This window comes from Euphorbia lathyris, chromosome 10 (genome assembly GCF_963576675.1).
Source record: "Euphorbia lathyris chromosome 10, ddEupLath1.1, whole genome shotgun sequence".
Lineage (NCBI taxonomy): Eukaryota > Viridiplantae > Streptophyta > Magnoliopsida > Malpighiales > Euphorbiaceae > Euphorbia > Euphorbia lathyris.
Window position 1 is genome coordinate 36,363,005 of NC_088919.1, and position 25,620 is coordinate 36,388,624.

At 36.9% G+C, this 25,620-nt stretch overlaps 2 protein-coding genes across 2 annotated transcripts; one reads left to right on the plus strand and one right to left on the minus strand.

Annotated features, from left to right (window-relative positions):
• The first annotated feature begins 961 nt into the window (after positions 1–961).
• On the plus strand, positions 962–1,855 carry LOC136209822 (dehydration-responsive element-binding protein 2F). The gene has a single exon (XM_066001421.1). The coding sequence runs from the start codon at positions 1,024–1,026 to the stop codon at positions 1,822–1,824; it is 801 nt and encodes a 266-aa protein (XP_065857493.1). The 5' UTR covers positions 962–1,023; the 3' UTR covers positions 1,825–1,855.
• Positions 1,856–3,320: 1,465 nt separating this feature from the next.
• Positions 3,321–15,592, minus strand: LOC136209497 (uncharacterized). The gene is made up of 15 exons (XM_066000963.1): positions 15,357–15,592; positions 15,108–15,212; positions 14,763–14,831; positions 14,517–14,606; positions 14,338–14,421; positions 13,957–14,121; positions 13,483–13,670; positions 13,100–13,172; positions 12,470–12,523; positions 5,404–5,661; positions 4,716–4,922; positions 4,473–4,576; positions 4,113–4,257; positions 3,835–3,969; positions 3,321–3,730 (listed from the first exon to the last, which is right to left on the minus strand). Exons 1-15 carry the CDS (start codon positions 15,444–15,446, stop codon positions 3,557–3,559), a joined length of 1,941 nt encoding a protein of 646 aa, XP_065857035.1. The 5' UTR covers positions 15,447–15,592; the 3' UTR covers positions 3,321–3,556.
• Between the last annotated feature and the right edge of the window lie 10,028 nt (positions 15,593–25,620).

Sequence of the window (25,620 nt, forward strand, 5' to 3'; positions counted from 1 at the left end):
TGTTTTTATGCATCTAAACTTTACCAATTCATTAAGATCACTAATTTAATAGCAAGTAATCCTCTACTCATGGAAAATATATCTTAATCAATTTTAATTTTTTAATTTTTAGCGTTGAATCATTTAAGTATTGTAAGATAATTTAATAGTTTTTTTTATCCGTTACTAATGGGTGATGATATGAAACATATGTGGAGTAAAAATAACGAGGTTTTTTTTTTTTTTTTTTGAATAAAGGCTGGGTAATACCCAATATTATTAAAAGCGAAAGCAAAAATTAACAGCAGAGCATTCAGAAAACAACAACTAAACAAAACATAAAGAATCCCTATCTAAAGCATTATCGCGAAGGAGAAAAAAACAAAAATCCGGAATTCCATCCCACCAACAAAATTCCGAACTAACTTTACTAAAATCAGCCAGTTTATCTGCAACTTTCTTGAATACATGAGAAAAAACTACTTCCATATGTAACATATAACGAGGTTTGATGATATAAAGTGCTCCATTAATAATGACTGAAAATTGGTCCAACTAATCAACGTCATGAATAAAATTAGCTCAATTATCAACGTTAAAAACAAAATTACATCATTTATTTTTAATTTTCTTTTATCTAAACATAGTGCTCATTGAGATAATCCTTATCAGGGTTTAGCCACTCTATCATTCTCCGCAGATGTATTTAGTAGGAAACAAATATGTCATCTCTTCCCACAAACTCAATCTGCTTACCAACTGAGCTAATGAAATTATACATTAATTATAATTAGAAGGTTGATTATTACTTTTATTCGTTGTTAGAAAAAATGAAAATGGAATTGAAATAAGTAATGTTAATTTAAAGAGTGAATAACGGTCACATGGGCATGAATTCAGGTAAACGTGAAAACATTTAAAACCAAAGTGGTAGACTACATTACATATATCCCGCGCCTTTAGACACCATTTTCATGCATACTCTTTCTTCTTCTTCTTCTTCTTCATCTCAAGTCAACACTCTCACACTCTCTTCTTTCTCGCATGGATAATTGCAGAAAATCTCCATTAAAGCCATGGAAGAAAGGTCCAACAAGAGGCAAAGGTGGTCCACTAAACGCCATGTGTGAATACAGAGGTGTTCGTCAAAGAACTTGGGGCAAATGGGTTGCTGAAATCAGAGAACCTAAGAAGAGAACTAGACTCTGGTTAGGTTCTTTTTCTACTGCTGAAGAAGCTGCTTTGGCCTATGATCAAGCTGCTACCAGATTGTACGGTCCTGATGCTTATCTCAATCTACCCCATCTAATCCATCATCATCATCATCCTAATTTCAATACCAAGTTATCTCACAATAAGTTCAAATGGGTTCCATCTAAGAATTTCATCTCTATGTTTCCTCTTAATCTTCATGCTCAGCCTAGTGTTCATGTTATCCATCAAAGGCTTCAAGAGTTTAAGAAAAAAACTATTGCTCAATCATCATCTAACGAGGGTTCTTGTTCATCTTCTTCTGAATCAAGAAATGAACTTTCAGTTGTATGTGATGAAACCCATGTGGAAAAACCTGAGAAAGAGGTGGAGAAACCACAGATTGATCTAAATGAGTTTCTTCAACAAATGGGGATACTTAAACCAGAAAGCAATGGTGACATAGAAAGTGATTGCATTGTGCAAGAAGCTTCATTGAGAGATGATGAATTTGCAGCATTAGCAGAGAAGAGTTTTAACTGGGATTCATTGATGGAGCTGGAAGGAATGCATGAATTAGGAGAAGGAGCTAGCTTCCAGATTTATGATGTCCAAGAAGAACAGCCTTTTCCTGCTTCCATCTGGAACTTCTAGCTACCTATTGCTATATTAGTTTTGATGAATTTACCACTTAGTTTTTCACATTACCCTTAAATTTTGTTTAATGTTCTATAAAATATATATATATATATATATATATATATATATATATATATATATATATATTTCTAGTTAACCACATGACAGAGAAGAGAATTTTATGAGCCTATATCTATGGTATTATTCTTAGGATTACCTTGTCTTTATCTTAAGATGATAAGAATAAGCTGCTCAACTATGCTATTTAAGATAAATTCTATACAATACTTTCAGAGTATGTACAATCAATCAATCAATTCATGTCACGATCACTTGTATACATGCATTTTATAACATCAATCATCTCTTATATGCTTTGTATCCTCGAGGATTGGTTAGTTGAGTGTATTACTCCCGAAACATCGTCGTCCAAATTCTCTAATTTCATGATGAGGATCAACACAGCAAAAGGAAAAAAAAGTTAAAAAATGTTCATTGTTCCCGGCAATGGTGAAGTAGCGTTAGACTGCTAGAGTGAAGCTTAGCCCGTATAGGCTAGGAATAGTTTTTTTGGGCTTGGCCTGCTTGAACTGGGATGCAAAATGCACTTCCAAGAGATAAAATTGTAGGAGGTAAAGCATAGCGGAACCACTACTCTCACTGGTGGTTCTTGGCGACTGGAGGTGCCATATATCCTCCTCTACTTCCGCCTATGGTTCCCAGTCAGTTGGATCCTACATGTTCATATATATGTAATTATGCAATGGTGAATATCCGGTCCAACGGATTCAGATTCGGATTAGGGGTAAGATTAATTCGGTAAAATCGGGGATTTGAAAATCTCCAGAATTGTACCTACCGAGAGTCAACAGTGCATTTTGTTAGGTCTTAAAAAAATCTCACAGTTCCAAATCTTTTTAGTTGGGTATTGGGTACACTTCAAGAATCTTCAACATCAGGGTTAAAAATAATGTATTTAGCACTCCGTGGCTTCTAAGAGGAACGTATATATACAAAATTAGAGAGAAAAAGCATGAGTCAGCTTATCAAAGTACATGTAGCTACAGAGATCTTAGTTACTGTCCAAACAAACAGGAACATCAGTAGAGATCTGAGTTAGGCTAAACTAGGCATTGAATAGTGTGAGCAACATACTCCACGTGATTCACCATACTCAAAATCTCCGATAGGAACATTACCAATTCTTCCTTATTGAAGACCCTTGTGGTAATAAGCCACAACTTTTTTTTCATGTTTTAACTTTTAATGAGCTACATTCAAAGATCAACATGCTTCCTACTTTCTGATACACAATTCCATGCCTCATACTTCATGTGAAGAAAAAAAGGTTCACCTTTAATGCACAATAAAACTGGACAAAACATTGCCGATAAGGGTCGACGACCTGAATGGTAAGAAGTTTTGTCAAGTTACTCCGTCAATCAAAATTTAACCTTTATTGATAGTAAATTCCATGACTCGCCCTTACCTAAACTTTCATATACCAAAAAAGAAAAAGAAAATGTCTCAATTTTTTTATTAAATTTGCAAATTAAGTCGCCCTCAACCAACATTATGGTATGGAAGACTGAGGTCCAAATATTATCCCATAAAGCAAAAACAAAGTCAGTAACTCATGAATAAGATCTGTTTTGCTACAATTACACCATTGGAACACATATCCTGCAGCTACGAGCTTGATGATCTCATACAGTTGCAAACAACTCTTCTCTAGATCAAATGCTTATTAGTTCTGATATTCTGAAGCACTTGCATACTCACCATGCTCCTCGAAATATTCAATCAATCGTTTCAAGAATCCATCACCACTCACTGTCTCGGTGTCACAGACGAGGCAACAGTGTCTTCTTGCTCGTGTAACAGCCACATTCATTCTCCTACGGTCACTCAAAAATCCCACCTGCAATTTACAAGTACAACTGTGAAAAATACTGTAATTTACCAGATTTATGACATCTAAATTCTAGCAGAAATGAGAAATGAGTAAGAAAATTCTTGTAATACCTCTTTCTTTGAGTTTGACCTAACCATTGATATAATGATAGCTTCCTTCTCTCGGCCTTGGAAACCGTCAACTGTTGAGATTTCTACATCCCTAAGCTTATCTTCATGGCTCCTCAGCATTTTCAGCAAAACCACCTGCAGTAAATGATTATACACAAGGAAAAACGATGGGCAGATTTTCACTTGGATCCCTGGCGTTGAAATCCTAACGAGCATTTAAGCAGTCATGAAGCACATATCAATGATGCTATTGCTAATTCGTGCAAAAGAAATTATACCTGCGCTGCATAAGGGGTAATAATTCCAATATCGGAAGCCTGTACTCCACTCTCAACAAGTCTCTTTGCATGGGCCACAGCAACCTCAGCTTCTCCCTCATTCAGCGTGCTTTCTTCTTCATCTTTCTTTTCTTCCATATCACATCTGAATTATAACAGTATGAACTAGTTAAGATCTTTCTTTCCCCTTTAATCCTTTTCCAACAATTCAAAATCTTCTAGGAATCATCTGGATCTGTACACTCACTTTTCCTTCTAACAATTAAACTTCTCATTGAACGATTGAGTTTGATTTCAGCCTTACACTTAATACATAAACACTACATTCACTCTCAGGAATGGATGGCATATAATACATACCCAGCAATGTCTATTAGAAGAAGGGTCGATTCTGTGCAAGAAGACTTCTTTACACCGTCAAGATCATAAAGCATGTGTGCAGCAACACTAGCATGGGCCTTTATCTGGAATAATCATACAGCAGATGAGAAAAAGAAGCATGTAATAATCATACAGCACATGAAAAAAAGAAACAGAATAATGACCAAAATGGACATCCACCAACTTAATAACTTTGTAAAGCTCCTTGTAGATTTACAGTACCTTACTATTGTAAAGCTCCTTGGATGACCAGTTCATAATAAGCTCATGCATGCGGTACTGAACAGTGAGCATAGATGTAACTTCATCTCCGTACAGGTCAGCAAGGCGTTCAAAAAGGGTTCTTCCTAAACCCTTCTTCTCAGCCTCAACACTTTGGATGGTCGGAGGAAGCTGAAGATGATCTCCTGCAAGTATGCACCTTGAACCCTGGAAGAATGATCAAAGCTCGGTAACAATCATGCTCAAAATTTTAGATCGACAATATCACCCTTTGTAGTGTTGCAAGACAGTTAAAATTTCATTACGAACACAATAAGAGCACATACAGTCAAACACTCTATTTGCATCAATGCATCCTTCAAACACTTGTCCTCGTTACAAGCAAGGTAAGAACCATAAACATTTCCATGATATGCAATTGCCTACACCTCACTAGAGTTTTCAGAAATATATTTCTGCAATACAAGTCATCTTATTACCTCCACACCTTAAACAATTGCTTTTACTTCATACTCATTATCCCAATGTGTATATTCTTGTTTAACGTGTGTGCAAACTCATCCTATAAAAAACACCAATTTTTCTAGAAGTCATCTGCCAGACTCAGGTTATAATCAAAGGTAAGAAACAAGCTTTCACGTTCCCATGAACATAAAATGGTGTTCAGGTCTATGGAGGACATAATTACCTTCAATAGAGCAATCCAGCATGCTACCTCAAGTGCCTGAGCAGCTTCATCAATGATCACCAAATCAAATGAAATATTATCTAACTTGTGAGATAATGCACCCGTCAAAGTTGTCAACACCACATTTGAATTTTTAATAACATCTGCCACAGCTAACTGCTGCCTTTTGCGTTCTTCTTTTGAAAGAGTCCTGAGCTCCCTCTGGATGTCCCTTCGTGTGCCTTTGTCCTTGGTTTTCAGCAACTTCCCATTTAGTGCCTGAAGAAATTCAAAAAAGGCATATTCAGAGGATGTAAGAAATAAATGCTGGTGGTTTGCAAGTAACTGAAGAAAGGTTTCCCTCACAGCAATTGATGCACATATGGGCGAGTACCAGCCTATCCAGCTTGTGACTGTAGGCAGATGGCTCACCTTTGGTGGAAATCTTTGCAAATGCAATTAGCATCTTGACACATTAACATACAGTGCTTTTGTTTTAAAGGACGAGAGTGAAATGAAGAGAAAGGGAAAGAGAATTTTCAAATTTCCTACATTTGGGAGTTTAGCCAAGCAAGGACAGGGAAGAGGGAAAAGAAAAAGAGCAAATATGCTCAATTATCAATTCCTCTGAAAATTGGGAGAAATGGAAACTTCCAAAATATTATCTCAAAACCTCTAATCAGCACAAGTAAAATCTTTAAATAAGGCATCTAATAGTTTTTTGCTTCTATTTATTCTTCCATCTTCTATTAGAAAGAAGTCTAAACAGCCACATGACAATTTATTTGCTTTCCTTTTCTTTCACCCTAAAATTTTCTTTAGTTTCCTCTGCACTGCACCAGTAGAGAACCACACAAAGAATTTGGAAGAAGTAGCTTAACTCAAAATTTAACCCGTAACCGTTCCAATGGAAAAACTACATTTCATTACCAATTTCAACTTTAATATATACAGAATTGGAAGCACTAAATTGTATTCTTACTTGTTTCTGGGATTATGCTTGAATCAGGATAAATTAAGTCACATAATCATTTTTTGGGAGGTTGTATTGTTTCGGGGTTAAATTTAAGCAGTCTCTGACCCTATAAAAAAGTTAATGTTGTGTCTGCAACAAGAATATAACTTTTTAAGGGAAATCAAACTATGTATATTTGTATTCAACAGGAAAAGAAATGAAGAAAAAAAAAGGCGGGGAAGGGAGAGGATTTGAATGTTACGACATACTAAGTGTGATCAACTAATATGCACCAAAAGGGGCTTAGTCTTTCACATTTCTCCAATAGCCTTTTAAACTGCAAAAATCATTTAAGCTTGCTACTGACGTTTCAGCCATGCTCGATTCTCATTCACTACATAAGCACTTTAATCAACTTTTACATTGTTTTCTCACTTTATAGGCAAAATACTCAGGTTTTAAGATGTCTTTCATCAATGAGCTTTTAACCATCGGTACTGGAGCAGACTCCAAGGCTGTGGTTGCAAGTGTGAACCCAATTCAGAGGCCAATCAACCAAAAAAATGTTGCTCCTTTACAGAAAACCAGGAGATCCGCACAATATTATAGTGAAAGGGTAAAAGTTGTAACAAAGAGACTAATATTGTTTGCATAAAGGATCAAATTGACCCTTCAACTTGGCTTGAGAGTCATTTTTCCCCAAATAGATTTTATGTACAATTTGACCCTTTAACTTCGCATTTAGGGTCAAATTAGTCCAAATTGACACATGTAAAAAAACACCAATTGTATCCTGACATGTGTTGTTTTGGGTTGATTAGAACCTAAATGCCATGTTGAAAGGCCACATTGATACCTAAAGTTGATTTTAGACCAATTTGATCCTACAAGAAAAGGTTGTAAAAAAACGATGGACACTAGTCGGTGGACAGAGCCCTTGAAGATTAGTCGGGTATTAATAGGATTTTTATTTTTGTACTTTTTATTTGTTAATCAACAAATTATTATATAAATTCAATTAAAATATGTATTATACTATCTAAAAATAATAATACAAAATTATTTAATATAAAAAACACGTATATTTTTAACATATATCTTTAAAAATGTGTAAACATCAACATTTCAACAACGATATCATTGAAACAATTGAAACAAATAAAATATAATGTTCACAAGTAATATAATTAACTCCGCCTGTGAGGGTCACTTGGTGGCATTTACAGCCAGTCCCAAGCCTGGACAAAGGAGGAGGGTTGCGGTAGGTTTGTGGCAACCAACGTAAAACTTAGCCACATCTTATGGACATGAACCAAAATATGAATATCATGGGGGAGTTCCCTACTTAGCGACGCGCTGCATTTCATAGACCCGGGTGTAGTGAAAAATGTGCAAGGGTTGCTAGGTCGTCGCCCCGAAGGGGCGTGCCACCCCGGTGCCCGAGGGTGGTGTCAAATGTACAAGGGATGGATGCCACGTAGGGTTGATAGGTTACACTTTGGGACATGGAACATAGGCTCTTTGACACGAAGATTAGTTGAAATTATAGATATTATGAAGAGGAGGAGAATAAATATAATGTGCCTACAAGAAACCAAGTGGGTTGGAGCCAATGCGAGAGAGATAGCTCCTTGGCGTTATAAGCTTCGGTACTCAGGAAAGAATAAGGGTAGAAATGGAGTAGGTATTCTTATTGATCGGGAGTATATTGATGATGTAGTAACGGTGTCTAGAAAGAGGGGATGAGGTTGTGAATGTCATAAGTGCATATGCACCACAAATAGGATTAGATGTCTCTATAAGACAAGCTTTTTGGGAGGACTTGGAGGAAGTGGTGCAACAGGTTCTCAAGAATGAAAAGATGGTACTTGATCTCAATAGACATGTGGGTTCTAGGTGAGATGGGTTTGAGAGTGTTCATGGAGGTTTTGGTTTTGGAGATAGGAATGAAGCAGGAAATGATACTTTGGAATTTGCATCAGCCTATGACTTGAGTATCATGAACACATGGTTTACAAAAAGAACCTCCCACTTAGTGACTTATCGGAGTGGCGGTAATGCGAGCCAAATTGACTTCTTCCTAGTAAGGAGTGCTTGGAAAAAGAGTGATCCCTGATGAGAGTACGACAACTCAACATAGAGTAGTGGTGCTTGATTTTCGAAGTAGGAGATGTATAAGAAAACGAATACCACAAGTGGAGACTAAGATTAAGTGGTGGAAACTGCAAGACGAGAACCAACAAAAATTTGTGGATGAGATGGCCACAAAAGATATTTGGACTTGTAATATGGATTTAGATATAGATTGAGTGTGGAATAAGATGGAGCATCGTATAAGGGAAGTAGCGAAGGAAGTTCTAGGGGAATCTAAAGGTAGCATGCCACCGGGTAAGAACACATCTTGATGGACAGAAGAAGTACGACAAGCAATAAAGAGTAAGCGAGAAATATTGGGGAAATGCAGGAGTGATGAGAACTACGAAAAGTACAAAGAAGCTAAAAAGGAAGCAAAGAAGGTCATACGAGATGCTAGAGCAAAGGTGAATCGGGATCTGTATACAAGATTGGATACGAAGAAAGGGAAACATACATATATAGAATTGCTCGGATGAGAGATAGGAAGACGCGAGATCTCGGAAAAGTTAAATGTGTGAAGGATGTGGACCAAAAAGTCATAGTTGGAGATAAGGATATCAAGAAATGATTGAGGTCCTATTTTGATGACTTATATGTTTGAGATATAAGTATCCCTCACAATATGATAAATCGTGATTGCATGCGGAGAATTCAAAAGGGGAAAGTCAAAATGGCATTAAATAAGATGAGATTGAAAAAAGCAGTAGGACCTGATGGCATCCCTATTGAGATTTGGAGATATTTGGGAGAGAGGAATCGAATGGTTGACGACGTTCTTCAACAAGATTTGAGGAAACAATAAGATGCCATCAGAATGGAGGAAAAGTATCCTAATCCCTTTGTATAAGAACAAAGGCGATGTCTAAGATTGTGCCAACTATCGAGGAATCAAATTAATGTGTCACACTATGAAACTCTGGGAGCGAGTGATCGAACAAAGGCTAAGGAGGACGGTGAAGATCTCGGAAACCAGTTTGGCTTTATGCCGAGAAGATCAACTATGGAGGTCATCCATCTAATGAGACAATTAATGGAGCACTATCGGAATAAGAAGAAAGACTTGCATATGGTTTTCATTGACTTGGAGAAGGCATATGATAAGGTACCAAGGGAAGTACTTTGGTGGGCCTAAATAAGGAAAGCCATTTCGTAGAAATATATTGACATTATAAAGGATATGTACGAGGGAGCATGCACGAGTGTACGTACCAGTATTGGAAAGACTGAAGAGTTCCCTATTACGATTGGAGTGCATCAAGGTTCCGCACTTAGCCCATTTCTTTTCGCCATCGTTATGGATAAATTAACATGTTCACTTCAAGATGGTATACCATCTATGAACGACCAACTCAGGTGCGGATATGGATGCGGGTGTGGCAAACGACATTTTAAAAAAATATAAGACACGGGTGCGGTGGGACACGACAAATTTTATATATATTACATATAAAAAACTTGATAAATCACAAATTACTTATAAACCATAAAAACATATCCATAATAAGATAACTCATTAAAAGTAACATTTAATACTTCAAATAAAATTAAACCAAAGTATTTGATTTTTTTTGACAAAATCGCAGGACAAGAAAGAAGCCCTATAAGTTTAGAATCGCGAAAACAGCATGTGAGAATTTGATGTATTTTAGATTTTTTGTCAAATTTTGTAATTAAACCATATGTTTTAAAAAACCCATAAACTTTTACATTTTTCACTATTAGCCGTGTCCCTGCCAAGTCCGACACCGCCCCAGCGACCCCAGGGAAGAGTCTGTGCTTCATAGTATACCATGTTGTTTGCAGATAATATTGTGTTGGTAGATGAGACGAAAGAAGGCGTGGAGAGGAAGTTGAAACTATGGAGACAAACTTTGGAATCTAGAGGCTTTAAGTTGAGCCGAAGTAAGATGAAATATTTGGAGTGTAAGTTTAGCGGCGATAAGAGTAGGGAGGCAGGGACAATCACCCTGGATGGGAGGGTTGTCTAGGGCTCGGATTGCTTCCGTTATTTAGGGTCTATTATTCAAACGGATGGAGATGTTGCTCATAGGATTAAATCTAGTTAGTCGAAGTGGAAGAGTGCTACGAGTTTCCTTTGTGACCCCGGCATGCCTAATAAATTGAAGGGAAAATTCTACCACACGGCAATTAGACCTGCATTGTTATATGGTATGGAGTGTTGGGTAGTGAAACACTGTCACATTCATAAGATGTCGGTGGCGGAGATGCGTATGTTAAGATGGATGTGTGGTCATACGAGAAAGGATCGGGTGAGTAATGAAATAATTAGGACAAAAGTAGGGGTTACATCTATTGGGAATAAAATAAGGGAAACTCGACTAAGGTGGTTTGGCCATGTAAGACGAAGAGCGCTTGATGCGCCGGTTAAGAGGACTGAAGAGTGGCAAAAGGATGTTATGGTGAGGGGTAGGGGAAGACCTAAGCAAACTTGGAAGAGGGTGATTGAGAGGGATATGAGTTTATTGGGGATTGAGGAAAATATGGTAGTGATTAAGACGGAATGGATGGAGAGAATTTATGTCGCTGACACGACTTAATTTCACGGTTTCATATGACGGTTCATGTTAGCCGACCCCGAATCATTTCGCGACTAAGACTTTTGTTGTTGTTATTGTTCACAAGTAATATAATTCACCAAAAGTTATGAAATAATGTCCTTAAAGTCTTAAATCATGTCATGAATTCAAATAGAGAATATAATTACACCACCAACAACAACAAAGCCTTAGTCCCGAAATGATTCGGGATCGGCTAACATGAACCATCATACAAAACCGTGAATCAAGTCGTGTGCGCGACATAAATTCTCTCCCTCCACTTCGTCCTATCCGCTACCATATTTTCCTCAATCCCCAATACACTCATATCACTCTCTATCACCTTCTTCCAAGTTTGCATAGGTCTTCCCCTACCCCCTCACCATTGCATCCCTTTGCCACTCTTCAGTCCTCCTAACCGGCGCATCAAGCGCTCTTCGTCTTACATGGTCAAACCACCTTAGTCGGGTTTCCCTCATTTTATTCCCAATAATAGATGTAACCTCTACTTTTGTCCTAATTATTTCATTACTCACCCGATCCTTTCTCGTATGACCACACATCCATCTCAACATACGCATCTCCGCCACCGACATCTTATGAATGTGACAGTGTGTCACTGCCCAACACCCTGTACCATATAACAATGCAGGTCTAATTGTCGTGCGGTAGAAGTTTCCCTTCAATCTATTAGGCATGTCGGGGTCACAAAGGAAACCCGTAGCACTCTTCCACTTCAACCAACTAGATTTAATCCTACGAGCAACATCTCCGTCCACTTCTCCATCAGTTTGAATAATAGACCCTAAATACCAGAACCAATCCGAGCCATGGACAACTCTCCCATCCAAGGTGATTGTTCCCGCCTCCTACTCCTATCGCCGCTAAACTTACACTCCAAATATTCCATCTTACTTCGGCTCAACTTAAATCCTCTACATTCCAAAATTTGTCTCCATAGTTCCAACTTAAATCCTCTAGATTCCAAAGTTGGACCAAAATATCAAAAAATAATAAACACGATTATTGAATAACCATGCAACAATGTTCAAAAGTGAATTGTAAAAAGGAAAACAAAATTAATAAACACGATTCATGAATAACCATCGTCGCTTAGGTGGCACTCAAGTGGCTAAAAATCGCCTAGGGTCCTAGGAACTAAAAACGCCAAGAGGGAATAATCAGAGAAAATCAGGACGGATTCTCGATTTCAAGAGTCCACGCGGTCTAGACGGTCTTGTTTTTTAAGAGTGGTTCAGAGACCAAATTGAACCTTTATCCAATTTCCAATATTATTTAGTATTGTTAAGTTCAAATTACTATTGCAAAATTATCAAAGTTGGCTGTTATCCAACATCAATTGTTTATAGCTTAAGCAAGAATTTTCCAATGAAAGAGTGGAATAGGCATCGATAAAGATGCCTCTTATAACACCTACCTTCATCTCCCTCCTTATGTCGTTTGCAAGTCCACTATTATCTCCCTTTAGAACCTAAAAGCAAGAAGAAACTACATTAAGAAAATGATGGCATATAGGTAGTGAAGTAATATTTAGAGAAGGTAGTGAAGAATGAAAAAGTATCCCATTTAATTTAAAAGAGAAGCTGACCAAAACAGAAAATCAAACAAACAAACTGACAAACAATTGCCCATTCATATCAACAGATTCAATGACCGGAAGACATAACAAGGAACTGTTTGTGAATTTTGTAGATGCAAGAAAGGCATTCTCAAGTATCCAACCAAAGAACTTTGCAACTATACATTAGAAATTGCTAGTCATACTATAAGCACTGTCAACTAATTACTTACTCAGAGTCAAGTCCAGTTACTTCTTTTGAAAAAATAAGTGAATATATTTGTATCCCCGTACGCTCACAGAAGAAAAGCTTGAGATATTCACATCATAAAAAGATGCTTAAGTAAGTATTTATTGTGTGGATTGCCATTTATCAATTAGACCTCATGAAACGGAGAATACAAAACACATGCAGAAGAGCCATATCTTTATCACAAAGGTAAAGCGAGTTCACAAAATTTAATTTAAAATTTGACTACCTTGATATACCTGTGCATCAAGTGCACTGTCCAATACTTGAGGAAGCAAGCGTGCTGGATGCCCCACTCTCACCAACTTTACTCTAAGCAAATTGGAAACAAGGATTAAAAAATCAACCAGAAACAAGGGCTGTTGTCTCATGTCTCAAAGTAGTTAAAACACATCAATATCAAATGGCAGCATATCAACAGGCTCACAGTTTAATAAGTACTAAGCTAATTAACTATATTTTATGTCAAAATCAGTATTTCCTTGAGAAGATCTATTATTTTTCAAAAGCTGCAACCAGTTTTTTATCGTTAAGTGATCTAAACTGGTCATGATAAAACAGCTTAACTAAGATTATAAGGATGCCTGTTATTGCATTGATGCTTGTTTACTGCATTCTATACCTGTGAGGAACAAGCCGCTCAACAATGTTGTCCACAGCAATATTTGAAGCAGCACAAGCAAGAATCTTTGATCCCCGTTTAACTTCTTGTAATATGATTTCCACCACAGTTGTGGTTTTTCCAGTTCCAGGTGGTCCATGGAGCAAAAACACATCCTTTGATGATAAAGCCTTTGAAATTGCATCTTTCTTCACCCCAAAAATTAAAAAATCATGACAAAAGCAAGAATTCAATAGCTTGTTGAAATACATGAAACCTAGCAAGTAGGTAAAACAAAAGAAAAACATTGGATGCTTATGAAGAAAAAAAAATTGAAGAACCCAAATTAATTTTAGAGAGAAACATGATTACTGTCATTATTTTTCAACCTACTGGTGTTAATAGAAACAGTGATTTAATAAAAACATTGAACTGTAAAAGAGGAACAAAATAATAAGCAATAATTAGTTAGCAAAGCATCAAGCACATGAACACCTGAGAATGATCAAGATTGGAGTTAACTGGAGTCAGTGCAACACCCTTCTTTGTCATTGTTGGCTGTCTCTCTCCAAATAAAACAGGAATTAAATCGGCAGCAGGGCCCTTCTGTACACCTTTGCTCAATTGAATTAAGGTTTCCTTCATCCTACGATATGTCACCTGAATAAGAAACCAAAATCTTTTACAACCCTGACTACCACTAGTTTTAAGCCTTTCCATCTTGCAGAAACATGTTATCATAATGTATATCACAGCACTTCCAGGGTTTTCAAGCTCATTCAAATACTATTCCATACCTACACCTGTCATTTGATGTTTATACTGATAAAAGCAATATGAGAATTTTCTAAGCAATTAGACACCTGAACTGTTTACCTCATTTGCAACTTTCTCCAAACGTAATGGACCATTTAAGCCCTCTTCTGGTACATCATCAAAAGCAACAGTTATAGAAGAGTCCTGTTCAATAAGCAATTGAGATCACCACCAAAAATCAAGATCAAATATATTATACAAACAAACAGCATGATGCAGAGCTACAATGAAAAAATCACCTTCAACCGGTAGACCACGCCTTGCCCAAGAGCAGGGGATCCTAAATCAGCCTTATTTGGTTTCAAAACCACCACATCATGAGTGCCGAACTGCAACAAGAAAAGCATACCAAATATAATGGAGTGGTGCAAACAAAACGAAGTACGGAAACTACCAACTGTCACTAATCCTATTTAACAATATGATAAAACAAAGGAGTGCGACCACAGAAAAGGATAGTTGTCTAGGTATATTAGATTTCTCACCTTGTGGGCAGGAAGAACATCACCTTTGTTGGATTGAAATTCAAGAAGAGTTTTTCCCATTAACCCTGTCTGGGTTGCCATAATAGAAAAGAAAAAACTCAAATTCAAGGTTTGTGAGGGAGACTAATTCTATGTAGGTAATGAAGAACACATAAAATTTCATAAAGTCAGTAAATTCCATTAACCGCAGCAAGATAAGAAACTTATCAAAAGTGTAACTTGGTCGTCTGTTCCCCTTTTCCATTTTCCATACAAAAGATTGTGAAAGGGTGTATAGTTGTGCACTACTTTAACTTCGATATCATATCAACCAATAGAAACTCATAAAATAGGGGAAAACAGTACCTGAGCATCAACACACTTCAAATTGAGAAGTGTAGAGCCCCTTCTCTGAGCACTATCCAAATTTCTTAAAGCCCCTGAACTGATAGAAGATGATATCTCAGCTTCCTGCGGACAAAAAGGAAAGTGTTAACAAAAACTCTCAGAATCCAACATATCAGCCCAATTTCATCACTAAGAACCGTTAATTGTGTCATTTAATATCCAATAGAATCAATATTTCGATTGGACCGTTCATCGGGGAAAAAAAACCTTTTCTAAGTCGATCAAAGGGGCTGTGACGGATACGAATTCTGGAAGAGAGATAGGTGATGGTTTCTTCTTAGTCTTGTCCCGCTCCATTGTCGCTGCAAGCCGTTGATAATGGTGTGCAGGTGCAGAGTAAGAGAGAGGAGTGAGGCAATGGATTGATTGTAGTGAAGATTCCCTTTTCACTTCTGAAATGAAAAGACTTGTGTACTGAACTGCCTTTTTTTTTTTTCTTCTTTATTGCTAATTCTAATTCTAAGCAAAACGGGAAACAGAATCCTTCAAAAATCATACGGATCCTGCATTTGGTAGGTCTAACGGCGTTTGGAAAGAAATAATAAAAAAATAAAGGGTTAATTACAAATAACTGTCATGTGGTTTGACCGATTTGCGACGTGGTACCTGTGTTATTTTTTTTATAAACACAACCTTATGGTTGCAAAATTTTACATGTTTTTTTACTTTGCCAAATTTGGCCGATAACGACTTCGAAATAAAAAATTTCAAGAGCTAAATGATATTTTAAGCAACTTTAATTCTTCAACATTTTAGGTTTAAGGTAATTAGGTGTTGTTTTTTTATGAGAGAGAAAAATAATGTTTAGAGAGAAAAAACTCCAAAAATGATGATTTTGAAAAATTAAGAATATGGTTCCATAGTAAATATGATACCAAACAAGTTAATTCTTGAAATTTTTCATTTCGAAGTCGTTATCGGCCAAATTTAGCAAAGTAAAAAAAACATGTAAAATTTTGCAACCATATGGTTGTGTTTGCAAAAAAAAAATACCACAGGTACCACATCGCAAATCGACCAAACCACATGGTAGTTATTTGTAATTAACCCAAAAATAAATGGATATTTTATATAAAAAAAACAAGTTGATAAAATATAATTAATATTAAATTAAATTAGTTTATTATATTTATCTAGTTAAGTATCACAAAGAATTATGTTTACTCTTTTTTTTTGAAGAAGAAGAAATTATGTTTACTTAATAAATACTAATATATAGTATATATAAAAATTGTATTATTGTTATATTTATTATATATTTATAATTATTGTATTATTGTTATATTTATTATATATTTATAATTGTATTATTATAAATTGTATTAGTTTATTATATTTATTATAAATTGTATTATTGTTATATTTATAATTATTGCACGATAAAAAAATTAAATTTTTAAATTAAAAAAATTATTATATATAATTAACTATTGAAGTAAATATTATGAGTTCTTTTTAATCAAAATACAAGTTCGAAGGTTCGTAGTAGACATTGGAATTTACTGACTGTGGAATCTGATTGCTTGGAAGTGGTGAAGCTTCTATACTCGGGCAATAATCTCTGGCATACAAATCTTGCTCCCCAGATTTGAGAGCATTAATGTTTTTCACGTTCACATGGAAAGAAACAGGTGTACAGACTTCCTGGCTTCATTTACTCACATCATCTCAGTGGAGATTTTAGATCATCCTCTGAAACACAATTAGATCCTTAAAAACATTCAAATCAAGGAATTAAATTAAATTTGATTTAAGCTAATATGTTGTTACGTGGTTGTATACTTAAACTTTAGATCAAATCAAATATAAAAGGCCTTATGGAAGCCAAAGGCCCAAAAGATAATTTCTGGAAGCAAGAGTAGAAGCCAAAAAGAGAAAGAGATGGACAGCTGGCGTTGACCCTATCACATCACACTTATTCCCTAAATTGGAAGTCCCGTCAACGTCTCTCTATGCACACCTAAGATGGAAAGTTGGCAGACTCCATGTCTATTGTTTTAGAAGTGCGACTCAAGACAGAAGAGCCCATCATTATGTAATGAAAAACTTTTGGACTAAAGGGCACAGAAGTTAGAAGCTGATGTTGACAGGTAAAGGACTTGTAGATCGAGCTTCAAAACAAATGAAACATTGAAGAAGTGAAAGAGTTGAAGAAACAATTAAACATCTTGCAGATCGAGCTTCATAACAAAAGAGGCATTGAAGTAGAAGTGAAAGACTTGAAGAAACAGATACAAGAGTTGCTGCGTGAGAACAAAGTAAAATTCCTTTTAAATCTGCTAAAATAATGAAACAAACTCAAGCATTTTGTGGAAAAACACCACCTCCATCATACACTCCTAAAAAACGCGTCTTTGAAGATGGAAAAGGATTGCTTTCTCAAAAAAGCAATGTTAAAGTCGTGTTGTTTGAAAGTTTTAAACTGACAAAACCTATTACGCCTAATGAAAGAGAAGTTTTACGGTACATTTTCTCAGATGCTGATTCAAGATATGTTTTGTTTTGTGAACTTACCTTTTTTTCAAATAGTTATTTTTTATATAGTCAATGAGATTTGAACTGCTTTTTTTCCTCCAGTGAAGTTTTATTTCGTAATGATTCAACTTTTCTAAACCGGTCTGACTTCCGTTATCTTGGACCTGAAAAGTGTTTGGAAACCGAGGTAATCTATTAATTCTCTAAAAAAAACCTGGAAAATTTTATACAAAAATAAGATATTCATCCTTTTTTTGCATGTATATATATACATGTTGTTACAGTGGTTTCCATATTATTGACTGCCAATGGGAGGTTAGTTAAAGGAAAAAAATTATAAAATTAATTGGTATTTTCCTGTTAGACTATTGGTGAGTTTTTTTTTTTTTTGTAATACCTTTTATGTATGTCATAGTCAGGACATATCATTTAACAAAAAAAATTATGAAATCAAACACAGAAAGATCAATTGCCTTCATCTAATTCACATTTGGGGGGAACTGTGGAAAAACTGGAACTACTTTAATGGATAAATGCGTGCAATTGACAAATGCAATGAGGTGTGTCTGTAATTTTAGTTAAGTTGAAATTTCTTCCATTATGTATTATATTTAATCTAACGTCCATTACAACTTCAGCTTTTTATTCCTGTTCTGCAAAACGAGCACTACATTTTTGTGCGGGGTTATGATAAAAAAAATGCAGTCGTAGAAGTTTGGGACTCACTTGCTATAAATGACGATCCAATTCTGTATACAGCTAAGATTATCGAAATAGTAAGTTTTTTTATTTGATTATATTAATTGTTTCAAATTATTCTTATTTGATTTTTAAAATTTTAATGCCTTAAACCATGAATTAAATGTAGTTGTGCGCTCTAGACTTTGTATTAGACGACCAAATCAAATCGAAACAGACTGGTTTAATCTTTGGTTCCTTCAAAATTACTCGTGCGATAGATGTTCCAAGGCAGCCAAACTTGTTCGACTGTAGAATCTTCTTGATATTGTTTATGATGAATGCTTGCAAGATGCCAAACCTCGGTTGATATGATGGATTCTCCTTCTCCAAGAATTCGACATTGAAATAAAAGATAAGAAAGGAGTGGAGAATGTTGTGGCTGACCACCTTTCCCGATTGCAAAACGAGGCGGCCGAGCCTCTTGAACTTGTGGAAATCAACGAAACCTTTCCAGATGAGACACTTTACGCGGTAACCCCTCTCCCCTGGTATACCGACATGGCAAACTACAAGGCTGGTAACGTTCTTCCCCCTCAACTAACCTACGAACAGTGTAAGAAATCTTTCACGATGCTAAGGATTACTTTTGGGAAGAACCATTTTTATTTAAATTTTGTGCTGATATTCGTAGGTGCATACCAGAAGAGGATGTCAACCATGTATTAAAGATGTGTCATACCCAAGAGCCGGGAGGCCACTTTGGCCCAAGTCGGACTATGGCAAAGGTCTTGCAATGCGGCTTTTATTGGCCCACCATGTCCAAAGATTCCCAAGACTTCATCAAATCATGTGACGCTTGTCAACGGAGCGGGAATATCTTCCATAAAAATGAAATGTTCCAACAGGGAATCCTAGTTTGCAAACTTTTTGACGTTTGGGGGATAGACTTCATGGGACCCTTCCCTAAGTCGCATAACAACGCCTACATTCTAGTTGTCGTTGACTATGTCTCCAAATGGGTGGAAGCCGTGGCACTTCCCTCAAACGATTCTAAGGTGGTAGGGCAGTTTATTAAGAAAAACATTTTTTCTCGGTTTGGGACCCCCAGGGCTATCATTAGTGATGAGGGCTCCCATTTTTGCAACCGGCAATTCGACCAACTTTTTCATAAATACGGGGTTGCACGCCGAGTATCCACACCCTACCACCCGCAAACTAGTGGGAAAGTTGAGGTCTCTAACCGGGAATTAAAATGCATTTTAGAAAAAACGATTATCACCTCTAGGAAAGATTGGAGCCTTAAGCTCGACGACGCTCTTTGGGCTTACTGAACGACGTTCAAAACGCCTATCGGGATGTCGCCCTATCGATTGGTTTTCGGCAAATCATACAACTTGCCGATAGAATTAGAACATAAAGCGTACTGGGCCTTGAAGTTTTTAAATTTTGATGCACAGGTCACAGGGAAACATCGCCTTCTTCAGCTTAACATCCTCGATGAGTTCCGTTTGGGAGCATACGAAAATCCAAATCTTTACAAGGAGTGAACAAAAAAATGGCACGATAAACACGTGCAGATTCGAGAATTCCACAAGGGGGATCAGGTCCTCTTGTACAACTCTCACCTCTGATTGTTCCCCGACAAATTGAAAAGCCGATGGTCGGGGCCACATATGGTCATTAGCGCATACCCATCCGAGGCCGTAGAGATTTAAAGTCCCGACGGTACCACTCAAAAGGTAAATGGCCACCGATTAAAAATCTACCGAGGGGGAGACCTCCCGCTCCATGCCGAATCCGCATATCTCCAAGAACCTTAAGCACGCACAAGAAAGTCGAGCTACTCCGACTATAAACGTAGCATGGTTTGCATTTTCGAACCTCTATTTATTTTCTTTTCTTTGTGTGCAGAAATAAGGTCCATGCGGAGCGCCTCTCTCGGCAAGCCCCGCGTGGACCACCTTTCAAGACAAAAAATGGCGTGAAACTTGGATCATGCGGAGCGCCCCTCTGGGTACGCCCCGCGTATCCGAGTCTCTGCCACAAAATGAATTCAAATAAAGTGTGTCACGCGGAGCGTACCCAATGGTACGCCCCGCGTAAGATCAGACCTGTATGGTCCTTTTTAATTTACCTATACCCTTTATTTTTCGTTTTGTTTTTGCTTTCTTTTATTTCCCGATGTCTTTGGAATAAACGTCTTTTTAATCACGCGGAGGGTCGTGCAACCCCGCACTTATCGTTTGTTTTGCACTAACAAAAACAAAAACAAAAATAAAATAAACAAAAATAATTAAACTACTTTATTGTTTCAAGTTTGTCCGACACACTACCTTCCTCGGAAATTAATTAAGAGTTCCGTTATTTGTCTTCGAAAGTGAATACGTGGAAACACAAAGGATCGGTCTAATTAAGAAATTTAAGTCTTGATTTCGAAACTAGAGAATTTATGCATAGTCGAGATTTGTACTAAATAAATAGAATTGAGTCCTAACTCACGAATTATCTCTATAATGAAATTTAAAAAGGCAATAAAGACGGGATTTTTGAAAATTTTACGAGGACTTGAAAGTACACAATTTAACCCGAAATTCATGTGAGGTATTTTGAGCCTAAAAGAGTTCGTACGAGAACTCTATTTTTTTCACAATATTTTGAGGGCTTTGACTTCACTCAACTCATAGAGTTTGCATCTAATACCGGGTTAAGTACATTTGTTTTGGTAAAAAGGGCAATAGATGATAAAACGAACCCACTTAGGCTAATTCTTTTCTAATTAATTTTTCTTGTTTTCATAAACCTCTAGGAAGCCCCTTCGAGCCTATTAACCGACTTCTTTAACACCCTTCCTAACATATAACCCTTTTTCCTCTTGTTCGAATACCGAACTTAAAAGCATCGGAAATACCCGAAATAAGCTAAGTCTCTAGTAAGCAAGTGCAATAAATCTTTGAAATCGTTTTTATGCCGCTCTCAATTAAAAGAAAAAGAAAAATAAAGCAAAAATAGAGAGCAAATAGGCATTCTCAAACTCCACCCAAGCAATTTCAAAATATATCTTTCGTGCTTGCTATGACAAAAACAAATGTAAAAGCGATGCAACCATCAAAGTGGTATTCAGACTCGATTTTCTAAAAATTAACCACTTACTACTAAAAAGCCACTCACATTACAACCCCCATTCGGGTTCATTTTTAATATTGCCCAACCATAATATAGGTGGAAAAACCCGGATGAACATGCAAACTCGAGGTGACTTTGAGTAAGTACAAAGAAGAGCGTATAAACACTGACCCATCAAAGATTGAGCGTTAAGAGTGAAATCCCTTGGTGAGGTACAATCGAGTTCTCAAAAGATAATCAATCCCCATTAATATTTCCTATTAACTTTGATCATGGAGGTTTTGAATAAGTTTGGTCGCTCATTCGCTTGCGTAAGTGCTTATCGAAAACTTTTCGTAAAACCTTAGTTTTGAAATCACGCACTTGGTTAAACCAACCGGAGGTTTGTTTCTTAATTGTCTCAATCCATTGTCTTTCGACTTCTTTTACCTGAGGACAAGTAAAACTTTAAAGTCTGAGGAGGTTGATAGGGACGTTTTGTCCCTATCTTTTAGCGTGATTTACGGGTTAATTTCGAGCTTAATAAGTAGGTTTAACTACAAAAATAGCATGTTTTCGAATAAATTACAAAATAAAAATAAATTTTATGTTTTTAGTTAATTTCCTTAATTTTTGATTAATTTCAGAAAAATAAACGTCAAACTAATTCGGTTCTCGAGGATCGTATTTTGCAGGTACAAGTTAGAAATAATCAAGCAATGATTCACAGGACACGTGGGGCGCGAAAGCCAGCACGCGGGGCGTAGGACAATGCCCCTCAACGCACGGTAGTCAATTGCGCGTTCCCACATGGTCAACACCTACCACGCGTAGCGTATGTCACAGTACGCGGGGCGTCTATAGTGTGAATTGAAGACAAAAGTTCCAGGAGCTCAACCACGCGGCGCGTACTCCATTCTACGCGGGGCGTGGTTGAGTCAACGAGTCTAAAATTGGCCCACACGGAAGAAATTATCAACGGAATGGGCTGAAAATGGCACAGACGCGGGGCGTAGTACCTTCCACGTGGGGCGTGCCTTGTGAAACCTGCAAAAATAGTGTAAATTCTTACTTGTAACTTGTGTAATTACAATTCTACCCCCGAGCTTGATGTGTATAAATAAGAGTGACTAGCACTCATTTCTTCATTCAGACTTTGTATAACTAAACTCTATCACTTTGAGAGCTTGTTCGCCTATCCCGTCACTCCGCCGAAGTCACGTTCCGTCCTCTTCCACCAAGCTCGAGAAGTTCCACCTCCAAGACCTAAAAGACGGCCTTGAGTCCGGTTAGCTAGTTCCAAGGGCCGATTCTTCCCTTCTTACTTACTAATTAGCTTGCACTCTTCCTATGTACTAGGCTTGGTTGTATTCATATTCTTTTCATGCCATATTTATAATATATGAATTGCAATTCCCGTTCCTCTATACGTGTTGATGTTTACTACTTGTTTTGATATTTATAATTGATTATTGTGTAGGGGGACACGATACCCGATGCCCATAAGGACGGGTCATCTTTAGGGAACCATATAGGTGCTGCCCTACCGGAAGTAACACACCGGAAACCGTAGGAATTGATAAGCCACGAAACTTATGGGCCCTAGTTTATGATCCCCAGCATTAGACACGCCTTGACTAGGAACCACGTAGTCTAAGTACTTCACAGGTCGGTCCTTCTACATGTAGTCGTCTTTGCAAGAGTAAAGTATCAATCGTATATGTTCGGAGTCATTGCTCTTTATATTTATAACTTATCGCAACCCGTAGAGTTTCGGTTATATAAAGTCTGTCTCACCATAGTTTAGGAGTAGTTTGTACTTGTCACCCAAACCAACCTAAAGTATTCACCGCCTAGATAACGAATAGAACCGAGTAGTTTAATACTTGTGGTTATAAATCCCGTGGATTCGATACCCGGTCTTAACCGGATTATTACTTGATACGAAGGCGTACACTTGCCCCTAAGTAGCCACGTCTAGTAGAATTCATTTGCACACACATCACATTTATCATCACCCACATACCATACATTCCCACATCTTACACACCTACTAGGCTCGCGCGCACCATATATCCATCTAGAGTAATCTGGATTGGTGGTTTTATATTTGAAGCCCATGTTCAGTGAGGGACATGGCCTGTGTACACAGTTGAAAGACATATCGGGTATGGCAAAGAAAAGTTGAGTAAGACCATGCGGGTTATGTAAAATTATGAGATATCTCGATTCTATTGTGGGGATTGATACGTAAGGGGAGAAACTCTAGGATGGATATAATGTTAAGTTTGTTGATTATGAATTTGGTTTGATAAACCATTTGTTTGATTATGAATTTGGTTTGGTAAAACGTTTATTTGGTTACAAATTGGTTTGATAACCCGTTTATTTGGTTACGAAGTCGTTTAATAAAGAGTATATTTGATTATGAGTCAGATTTGATCAACAATTTATTGAATTACGGTTTATTTTGATAAAAAATTTAATTCGAAAATATCGATGTTTATTTGTGAATTGATTTCATCTGTGATACGAGTTGATTTGATAAAGTGATTTGGGACCTTAAAAGTTTATCGGTTTTGCTAAAATATTTATGTATATCTTTTATAAAATATATTTACATTTTAAGAAGATTATATTATATGAATTATCAAATAAATTCGAGATACTAAATATTAGTTTATGCTCAATAATCGTATTATGAAAAATAAAATTGTATAGTAATGAAGTGAAATATACAATTAAATGATTAATGAGTCAAATAAGGTGTGAATAATTAAGAGAACTATCTAAGTTAAGAGAACTACCTAAAATAGGTAGAACTACGTGGCTTTGATTCCCGATTTAAAGATTAAAGACGTTCGGGATACGTAGGAAGCTTGATAGAATTATCGAGTTCAAGCCAAATAATTAAATAAAACTTTAGGTAGTCCAAATAAATTTTTATTTATTAGAAAATTAAATTAAGAATTGAACGAGTTAAAGATTGAAGATCCGAATTCGTAGATCGTTATCCTGTTTCCTTTTCATACCCGATGCCGTTTCGCCCATTCAACACTGACCTCACATTCGACAACGCCGAGCACACATCAAGGTATGAATCTGTTAGACACCTAACAATTGTCGAAACACGAACTGTTGACAATACTACTCTGGTCGAACTTAAGTTGTATGATGTTTTTTATGAGTTAGTCGATCATATTGGTTAGGGGAAATTCTTTGACCTACAGTACCCTGTGTTTGATGAGTTTATGCATGAATTCTACAACACTTATAAATTTGACCACAAAGCCAAAGACTTTGATTTGCACACACCCTCGACCACTTTTCGGTTATTGGGCACCCACCACACACTATATGTGGCCGAGTTTACTGTGGCCTTAGGACTGGTTAGTCTTTATGACATCCATGACTATACATACACTAGCATGCTTTGTGACTACCCTGTGGAATTCAATGATGTAGAAATCTATAGGGCCTTGACTGGACTAAACACCATTCCGTTTGGACCAGCCCGTTCCAAAGCCAGTCTGATAATTAATGAAGCTCTTCATTATATGCATAGCATACTGGCCTATAATACATCTACTAGGAACAATGACACAATAATTATTTCTAAGGTTGAACTATTTTTCCTATGGTGTATGGTGGAGAATAAATCATGTAATCTTGGGTATAGGCTTTCTTTAAAGTTTGAGAAATTATGCAAAAAGCCCAAACAACTGTTTTTAGGCCATTTAATCACTAGCATTGTTGTTCACTTATGCCAGTTTGACCTTACAAGCACCACAAAGCACATTGTTTGCCATAACTCTGTCATAGACTTTGCAGCTTTACATGATATGCATTAGATCCGTGTGGGCGAGGATGGTTCTTCCTATTTTGTGAATGCAAGTGAACTATCCCCCTCTGATGAACGATTTGAAAAACGTTACAAAAATAAAAATCCTAAAGCGTCTACCTCAACACCACCATTTCCCCTATTGGAACATCCGGAGTACTTACGCTGGCTCGAGAGGTTGACTGATGTCGTTGGCCAGCTGTCAACTGTTGTCAAACAACTTCATGCCAATCAGATCACCTACTTCAAAAGTGTGGGGTTCACACCCCCATTTCCAAACCAACAATAGAGCTCTCGGCACCTCTTCTGTGGGGCAGTAAAATTTCTTCAACTCTACACTTTTTAAATGTTTACTTACTGCCCTTCACCCCA